We start from the raw sequence: 10131 nt of genomic DNA, 5'->3' as shown, positions 1-10131 counted from the left end.
CCAGGTAGGCACTGGGGTGTTGGGTCCCCTTGCCCCATGGGGCAGTGGGACGGTGTAATACAAGATGGAGACGATGGCTCTGAAAAGCAGAGGAAAGAGGAAAAATTCTCCTGTGAGTGGGAAGGAGGCAAGGAGTGAATGCAACAGTTGCTCTGGGATAATTTGGTACATTGTGGCTTGAACTAACCTAGCTTCCAAAGTAAGGCTGGGAGGTACAAGAAACAGATTCAGGCCTGATTCTCGCATTTGGGGCCCAGATTCTCTTCTCACACCAATTTCCCACTGGTGAAACTTCATTTTAGTTACTCCTGATTCATGCTGGTGAAAGGAAGATCAAAATCAGGCCTTTGACCTCTTCCACTCAGCACTGGAGCGAGGTGCCAGGGCTGATTCCCCTGCCAATGGTAACCATGGAGAGGACTGATTTTTAGGCAGCGTCCTTATCAAAGACCAGTGGAGTATTCTGCAGCTGTGACACCACACCCTGCTCCGTATATCTATTCTGCCACATAATGACCAGATGGGAGCAATCAGCTACACCTGCTTGGGGAAATCAAGCATAAATATGGGACGCATGGGTTATCCAGGATAGCCAGGCCACCTGTGTGTGCCCCGGAACCCGCAATGCATCTCCCCAAATCTTCTACCCCCTGACTGCCCCAGAATCCTCCAGCACATTTCTGCCCCCCCACCCCGAGCCCTCCAAAATCTCCGTATTTTTTCCAAACCTGTCCCTAAACACAAGCATTCACTTACTGACCAGCACAAATTACAATTTCGTTGGTAAACACTCATTGTCTGAAATAGCTCTTCCTGTTTCTTTCCACCAGTTTTCAAACGTTATCTGTCATTCAAACATCTTGGTCTTGTCGATACATAGCTTTCTGCTGTTTAACTCTGCAACTGTACTATTCACACCTGCAAAGGATTTTGAAACAGACTGTCTGAACCATGCTATACCGAATAAAGTTGTGACGTATTGCGCACACACAACCAGACAGCGCACTATCAACTAAAAGGCCCAAAGAATGGCTCTTGATAAAGTCAATCCTGGCAACCAGGCAGAACCTCATCTAAAACTGTGCAAGGCAAATAAACTCTGGAATTCACTAGTCTCCTGGGAATGATGAAATTCATGGAATCTTCCTCACACAGAATCAGACACTAGATAGCTCTCTCTGTGGGGAGAGGAACACCTAGGCCCCTTCTCTTCAGAACAGCTGTGTTTCATCAGCTAAACATTCTCCACTGCAAAGGAAGTGAGGAGGATGTGGGAGGGGGAGAAGCACATCATCTTTGACCTTTGTACTGACCAGTGATTTTTGTAGTTGAGAGAAGAGTGGCATAACAGATAGATAGTTGAAAAGGACAGATAGAAGAGTCAGGAGAAAAGCATATACTTTGCACAGAACTCCTCTTCTCTGGATCTTTTCAGACAGTCTGATTACAGGTGTTGATGCCCAGTGTTGCCAATCACAATCAAATAAAGAGCCTCACAACAGCCCCAGCTCCTGGAGTCACAGTTTCACATTTAAATCTGTACTTCCAATTCACAAATATGGAGACAAACCTGAAAACACGAACCCTAAAAAGGATCAAAAAGAGGAAGGCAAATAAACAGAACTCCAAATGCCCTGCTTTTAAAAATCTCGTCGTATTTGCGGGCCTGACTGAGGATTTTTCAACGCTTGGGGTTGGCAGCACCTTGACAGGGAGTCCAATACTGTGTCTGTGGCGTTTGCTGTCAATGTCACTATGTGCTAGCAATGCTGGCTCCTAAAGCTATTGATTTCCCACTGAACATTGTCCAGTAAGCACAGGGACACTTGAGCATGGCAGCCCTCATCTGCTTGTCTGACATTTCCCCAGCAAGATATCCCAAAGGTCTCTCTCTAACACGTATCAGCCGAAAGACGGCCGGGTGTAATCTGATGGGCTCCATGTCATCCCCTAGTCATCTTTTCTGGATGATGACAATCATAGCACCTACAAGCCCCAATCATGGACCAGGAACCCATTGTGGTAGGCGCTGTACGAACCCGGAACAAAAGATGGTCCCTGCCCTGTGGAGCTTGCATCATCTCTAAATCCTTACAAGCTGAGCTGCCCTCTGCCTGGGGAAGGGATGCCGATCTAGTGCAAGCTCCCCTAGTCCTGCCTACAACCCGTGAATCAATCCCAGCCTCAGCTTCCCTTCAGCTTTTGGGGGCTACAGAGACCCCATTTCCTTTCAGCTCTGGATGTTAACAATGAAAGCGCATTTGACACAGCTGGTTGAATGCCCTGAACAGCAATACTGGAGCCAATTCCGAGACTGCTGAAGACCAAGTGAGCTTATATGACAACCCAGTTAGGCTGGAGAGTTTTCCAGTGGGACCCTCCCAAGTTTGTTAAACCCACATAGATCAACTCTGTCCTTGTAGTAACCAAACTGCACGTTTGGGTGTGAGGAAGCTCGGGGAGTAGTGGAAGGCAGCCAGCCTGTGTTGGTTCTTGTAAAGTTTGATGTAATATAGCACCAGGCAGATCCCTGTGTGACAGCCACCAGAACGTGACAGCACACACTATCTGCACTTGTGTGCGCCAGCACATGAGCAATGCTGATATTTTCCCACACTTCCTTCCCTGCTCCGCTTCTGTGTGGACCTAATTGTTATGCTATGGAGGCAGGATGTCATCTTGTGTTATTCTTAGCAGCATTTCAGCGCCTAACAGAGTTCTGAAAAGATCAAAGCCCTTCATGTATTCCTCCACTGCTGGAAGGTTACAGAAGGTTGGAGATGCACAATCCCCCACATAGCGTAGAGGAATATATTCCACCAGGGAAGATCAAGAGTAATAAACCCCCCAATCCCCATTCACCCAGGGAGCACAACGGAAAGGAAATTCCCTTTAAATAGCTTGTCAATAAGGAATGAATAAGAATAAGCATTGGGTTTCCTTCTCTTCCCCCCAAATTTCAGAATCTCTCCCCTTAAAAAAAGTTACCCTGATCTGAGGTCTGGGATGGCCAACGCTCAGACCTGGACCAGAGACAGGATTGAGTGGCGATATATAAATGCTTCAGGGTCAAAGAATGGATCACTGGAAAGGGGAGATTCCTAGCTTTCCAATGGGACAGACGACACCTGCCTCTAGCCCCAGAAGGCCCTGTGCTAGACTTTTTTCCACACCAGTGTTACAGTAATAGCTATTTTAGGTGAGCTTTGGAATAGGGTTTCTTTATGTAACCATACATGGCAGATGCAGCATACAAGCCGATTGGGCTTGGATAAAGATTTTATTGGCCTCCTTTAGGATGAGTGGCTTCACCAGTTACAAATAAGGGGCCATTCCAAACACATGTAAAACCCCTTTGTAACACACCACACTGTCATGTACCCTGTATTAGAGACAGATTAGATCGCGGTCTATCAGAAAGGCAGGCAAGGCTAATGCTGTGTCTACACAGATCGGGGAGGGCTGCACTGGTGGTTGTTTTCCAGTTCTCTGACACACAAGCTTCTTTCTCTCTCAAACTGCACTCACATGCCCCCACTTCTACCGGTGCACACATATGCATGCGCACTCATTTGTAATGCACACCCACAGGCTACAGAAACACAGGGCTTCACGGTTAATCAGATTCCAGGAGTTGTTTGAAACAATATAGAAAAAAAGGTTTTAATGAACTTGGGCTCATATGAATTCCAGACTTTAAAACCAACTTCAGTTTTAAAAGTTATTTTTACTTTCAGGAAAGATGAGAAATTAAAGTTCAGCAAAAAGAGGAATTCTAGAGAAAACGTAACTAAGGCTGTGAAATGAATGGGCATTCTGCGTACACAGGTGCAGAGATACAAAGATAGACAGAGGAAAGAACCAGTCACAAAGACATTGCAAATATGGACCTAGTCCCAGCCTGTGGTCATCTCTCACTGCTACCAACACATCTGCCAGCAATTCACAAAACCTGCCATCACTACCTGATCAGCCCTTCCCACACAGCCTTGCCCCTGCTCTGCTGTTACCCACAGCACACAGACACCTGCCATTGTCCCATAATAAAACTATCAAATCATCATATATACTCTTTGTTCTTTTGGTGAAATGGAAGGGTCTGAAGTACAGTTACCAGTTTGCTTCAATGTGCCAGGACATAGCTGGACACTGTAGGCTTGGATAGAGCCACCCTCTCTTGTATACATTCATAACTGACAACATAATAGCTCCTTACGCACAAGTAACTTCCCAGCGGCCCATCTCCATGGAACACAGGGGAGGAAAACCTTCTGTCCATATTCCAGCTCATTGTAATATAATTCATAACTGATCTAGCAGTGAGTGGAAAATCAGGAAACCTGTTACACTAGTAAGCTTTAAAAACTGATTTTAAAACAGAATCTCACAGTTGAAGATGCTGAAAGTTCCCACCAGGTGAATCCCTTCACTCTCCAAGCAGCATAGGCATCTTTCCTGACCAGTAGGCACTCTACTTCTGTTAGAGGCCACAGTGTTAAAAGCCCTGCCCCCTCTTCCTCCTCATGAAGTAGTAAATGTTTCAGCCACACCTTTATTTCTGCTGGTAAAGACACTAAACTGATGAACAACCACAGATACACAGTACAGCATAATGTCATAACACACCCTGCTGGAGCAGAGTTAAAATTCAGATGTCAGATTTGACCTTTGCTCTCTTCTCTCTGTGTCTCTGAGTTGGGCCTTTGATAGCTATAGTGTCCCTCCTCTTCCTTTGTTCAAAACGGTGCCTCTCAATCTTTCTCCAGTCTAGTTCTTTGGATCTTCTCATCAGTCCTGGGTAGGGATAGTGACCTGGCCTCACTCCTCTTTTCCCCTCATCCTCCCTTTCTGCCATAGCAGAGGCAGCCAACAGAAAAAAACAAAACAAACAAACAAAAACCCAACAGATTTCATTCCAGTGGGAAGACGTGGTGAGAGTCATCAGGAAATGTCAGCTGCTGCCAAGGTTGAGTTCTCCAGTTCAGAGTAAGAGACACGTGTGCCAATTAGCTCTTCAGTAAGAAGTTCCATGTTCCCGCATGCATCTGAAAGATCCCCATTTTTGCAGGAATGTGGGAGATGCCCATTTATTTCCATGTCTAGTGAATTCCCATTGTGGTGCCATTCCAAACCTGCCTTGCATTTACTCAAGTCCTGGATGTCAGTATCTTTGTGGATAGCACCCAGCTCCCCATTGGCATATATGTTCAGAGCGTACTCACTGATCCTAATGCTGGCATTCTCTCCATCCCCACCATAAGTAGAAGTCCTAGTACTGGCAGTACCAGTCTTGAACTGCTTCTTGCCTACAATATGCTGCCTGAGAATTTTACGGAAGGTGAGTCGGAATTCCCTGATCCGGTAGGCATAAATCAATGGGTTCACTACGGAGTTGGCATGAGACAGGATAATGGCCAGGTACATCAGCCAGAGGGGAGGACGGGCACAACCCGGGCAAAAGAGTGTGAAGCAGTTTATAATGTGGAGTGGAAGCCAACAGACGGCAAACAACCCAACGATGATGGCCAAAGACTTGGCCGCATGGACTTCCTTCTGCAAAGTAGAGCGTGAGCGTTCCCCATGTACCATCTTGTTCTCCATCTGTTTGAGCTGCCGCCTGGCTGCCAGAAAGATTTTCAGGTAGATGCCAAACATGAGGAGGAGGGGCACCAACACACAGGCAAAGAAATTGTAGTAGACCATGTACTCCATGGTGACCACTGTCTCGAAGAGACAAGCTACCATGCTTTTACTGCAGTTGCTGAGCGAGGCGTTATTGGTGTCCTGAGCTTCCCTCTGGGAGCATTTGTTCCAGCCCAGCATGGGCGTCAGGCCGATGATGAAGGATAAGACCCAGCAGATGGCAATGATACCTTTGGCTCGCGAGCTGGTCACCAAACCATTGTACCTGGAAAGCAGAGGAGAGGAGGATTACAACAGTGTAACTGGTACAAGCACCTGATGCCCCTGTAACTTCCCAATGCTCATCTCCATGGAAGGTATGGGGGAGGTAAAGCCTTTCAGGGAATACTCCAGCTTGCTGCAACGTGCTTATCAGAAGCATCACTGAACTGCAGTGCTGAGCCCGTTTCCCTCAACCCGGTGAAGGCCAGAGTGATGTTGGACCTGGACAAGGAGCCCTTCTAATGTATCCTATCCACTCTTGCGCGGCGAAGGGTGGGTGCCAGCAGCACCGGTCAGCTCCCAACACATAAAGCCGATCAGCAATTCCCTTCTCTGCCTTACAAATACTCGCTCATGGTTATGAGCCTGCTTGTCAAAGCATAGAGGAAGCAACCGTCCTGCTCTGCCCCTCCGCCCGCAGGGAACTGAAACACCCAGAGCTGCTGCTCTAACTTTATCTCTATGCACTGCCAGAGGCAGAAATAGCTACTGAGCATCCCTGTAGTGTAGTGTTGCTTGCTCCCTAGCTGAGTGCAAGTACAGTACAACTGCCCGGTATCACAGAGCTCTAGGATACCGTGCTAGTCGCCCAATGTCACAGAGCTTAGATGATGGTCTCAGAGAAAGGGCACCATTAGCTCAGTATCAGAGCTCAGGCTGCACAACACGCCTTTGATGGCAGTCACAGGGAAGTCAGTATTGCCAACCCAACGCTGATCAACTGAGACGGGATCCATAACCAAGCTGAGCAACGCTGACAGTTGTGCCTTTCACAAAATAACCGATTCAGCATGGCTGGCAGCCTCAGCTGAAGAAAGATCAAGGACTCTGAATAACAGGACATACTGTGGTCTGGCAGAGCTCTGTGGTCAACATGGCACTCTACCCCTCACGCCAGTGCTTTCGGCAATAAATCCACCCAGCTATTTTGAGAGAAAAAGCTGAAGCGCAGTAAGAACCTGACACACCACCAAAAGGCCTTTGTTTGTTTCAAATATTAGCTGATCCATGGGTCTAGCATGCTGCTGTAAGCCCTCAGCTGAAGGCACCAGCTGTACGCTTTGAAAATGTAAGTTGTAGTAGTGTGTCACATGTGAGTACAATCTCTTTTCCCCTCGTAGTATTCACACAGAAAGGGAATGGCAGGATTCCCACATTGTCCGTTGCTGGGTCCCACACTGTACTTGACCCTGTGCGTGCGTGATCTGACTCTGGGCTACTCCCATGTTCTCCAGTAGTTGCACTACTTCTTTCCCCATGTCGGATTCTTTTAACAAACTTAAAAAAAAACCACCCAGAACTCGCTCTCTTTCTCAATGGGTTTGTTCTTCCCACACACGCTCCTCTCCTAAAGCGAACTAAAGTCCTGCAGGGAAGGGGAGGAGGAATGCTGCTTGTCTCAGCCAGAGAACAGAACTGGGAGGTGGCATGTGTTCTTAGCCCCTGGGCATGAGATGGGAGGGCAGGCTGATCATTCAGACATTCTTTAATTGCCTTTCAAAAGCATAAAAAGTGGGAAACTGGGGAAAAAACAGAAGCATGGTGCAACTCTTTTCTCTACCAGCTGGCGAGAGGACTCAATCCAGATCTGGAAGATAGAGAAGGTTTCTCTAGAAACTGGTGACAGTTGTGTGAATCCTCAGAAAGTGTCAAGAATACTGCCTATCCAGGAGGAGAGAAGTGGAGTTACTCTTAAATTCAGATCGAACCGACATGAGTGGAGTTATACCTGTGCTTCAAAATGTATATTTAAAATGACAAAGAGGGAACAAGAGATTGGAGGATGGCACTTGAAGCTTTAAAAAAAACCAACAACCTAGAATTGGCTGCATCTTTGTCAGGAGGAATTTTGAAATTGTACAGCTGTTATCCCACGGCTGGAGAGGTCCCTTCCCTGACACTAAAAATATATTTATTGCAGCTCTCAGTGCTCTTACCCTCTGGGGATTTCCATGCAACAGGCTTTAAAGGCTTGTGAAACAGCTTTTAACCCAAGCATCCTCCTTGCTGTACTGCCCTACAGCACTGGGCTGGCAGTAGAATTAATCAGCATAGAACTGGGTCCTTCTATAGCGCCTCTCATTCAGGGATCCCCCAGAGGTTTGAGTTGTGCCTCACACGGTAAGATCCCCCTTTGACAGGTCCATAGAGACAGAGAGAGATGAAAACACATTATCTACAAACAAGTTCACCACAATTCTGAAAGTGTCAGGACAAGGTGACAAACCTCACTGCCCCTGTAACCTAGTAAGAAGGTAAACTCAGGTCTGTAGAGATTGAAGGACTACATACAGAATGGATTTATTGCTGTAACACAGCCAGGTGCCTTAGAGATGGGAACCAAATGCATATGTTTAAATAGACAGGAATAAAATCATGAATATAGCATCCAAGAGGGAGTAGGCTCTGAGCATGTAAAAAGTCAGATTCCTGCCCTGAAGAGGTTATAATCAAAGGGACTGATCCTACCGACAGTTACTGCGAGGCTTGACCCCTATGGATTTCAGTGGGACCATTCATGGGTAATAAGTAGTGAATCTAATAGCAAGTGAGACTCCAAGGCAGAACATCTTCCAGACTGTCAAAAGCCTTGTGACAGTGAACTCTTCCGGTGCTTCTCAAGCAGCCCGTAACTAACACGTGGCTAATGGTGTTAGTGTACAAATGAGGAAATAACCTACATTCACTCTAAGCAGGGCTGTTTAATTCTACACCAGCAGAAACAAGGATGTGAAAAACAATGTTTGTCCCAAAACAGGTTACATCAGGAGGGAAGGGCATTACAAACTATGGACTGAAAAAAGGCTGTGAACCCAGGGATGTCCAAGGGCACATCTGACTGCTCAGATCCAAAACATGGGATTTAAAACAGAAAATCAGCCATTTCAGCAGCCACTTTACTCGCATAGGGTTCAATTATCAAGCGTGAGCTACCGTTTCACATCTGAACTCCAAGATTAGCAAGAGGGCAACTAAAGTGGACATTCAAGAGGACTTTTCAGCATCTCAGGTTTCAAGCAGGGCTCACTACATCCAATTAATTTTAATCTGTGGTGGTGAAAATGTGATCCTTCATTCCAATATGAGCTCATAGCTGCAAATTCAACACTAGCTAGAAAGTACACCTTACAGAGAACTTCCAAGTGACTGGGAACATGGGTTTCAGCAATCCTAAGAAAAGGGGTGCCCACAATTACTTGCACATCTAGGTTATCCAGGCGCAAATCAGAGTGGGAAGAAAGATTTGCAGTTCAGCATATTGTTATAGTTGACGTTCGATCATCACAAATAAAAGGATTTCTTCCATTGTTGTTTGCAGTGTTGTTGTAGCTGTACTGGTCCCAGGATATTAGAGACACAAAGTGGATGAGATAAAATCTTTTCTTGGACCAACTTCTGTTGGTGAAAGAGACAAGAGCTCTGTATAAGCTCAAAAGCTTGTCTCTTGCACCAACAAAAGTTGGTTCAAGACATTACCTCGCCCACGTTGTCTCACAAATAAAAGGTTGCTACCTTTGAGAATGGGGACAATGTAATTTGAGAACTTTTCTGTTTGACTGCAGGAAGAAATCCTGTCTTCTTCTATCCAGTGCACCTCACCTACCTGCCATTTCATCATGGGAATACCTTTTATACCCCCTGCCCCCCTCACACATTGTGCCCTCTGAGCTGGGAAATGCCTGTTGTTCTTGGCCAACAGCTTTACCCCGGGACTAAGAATACCAACCAGTTTTATTTATAACACCCAGGTTTTGTTGTACCAGTGAGCAAAGGCTCTCAGTGCACCTGACATATTAGGGACATGAACGACTTACCCCTGAACCATTCAACAGCTAGTGCTTCTCCCTACCTCAAACATGCCCCATACCACTTCTGGAGTGCGGTACCTGTATTAGCGCCTGTCAGACTTTGTAGCCTAGTCCATAATTCCTTGCATCATCAGCTAATCGTTTAGAAAAACTTTTGGAAAGTCTGTCAAATTTTGCACCATTTTCCATCAAAAAAAATTTGGAAAATAAAGGTTAGAATTTGTGGGATATTTTTAAGCATAATTCATCACTGATTGTTTGACACACACTTTTTTTTTTTATAGTTATAATTATACCCAAGTGTGCGTATTTTCCCCACCAGCTCTCGGACAGGTCAGAAATGTTGAATCTTTAACAAAAGTTCTTTTCCTCCAACTGTCTGTCAAATGTTTGTGTTACTTAGGTGTTGAAAAATAAC

The 10131-nt window shown here is 45.9% G+C and overlaps 1 protein-coding gene across 1 annotated transcript in view; it reads right to left on the bottom strand.

Moving 5' to 3' along the window:
* Positions 1–501: 501 nt before the first annotated feature.
* The window catches only part of ADORA2A (adenosine A2a receptor), a 43077-nt gene continuing 33447 nt past the window's right edge, over positions 502–10131 (bottom strand). The window contains exon 3 of the mRNA XM_054006128.1: positions 502–5908. Coding sequence (XP_053862103.1) covers positions 4942–5908 — 967 coding nt within the window. The 3' untranslated portion in view covers positions 502–4941. The remainder of the gene's footprint in view (positions 5909–10131) is intronic.

Source organism: Malaclemys terrapin, chromosome 16, assembly GCF_027887155.1.
Source record: "Malaclemys terrapin pileata isolate rMalTer1 chromosome 16, rMalTer1.hap1, whole genome shotgun sequence".
Taxonomy (NCBI): Eukaryota; Metazoa; Chordata; order Testudines; family Emydidae; genus Malaclemys; species Malaclemys terrapin.
The sequence above is the reverse complement of the archived record's forward strand: the minus strand, read 5'-3'. Positions and strand labels throughout refer to the sequence as shown.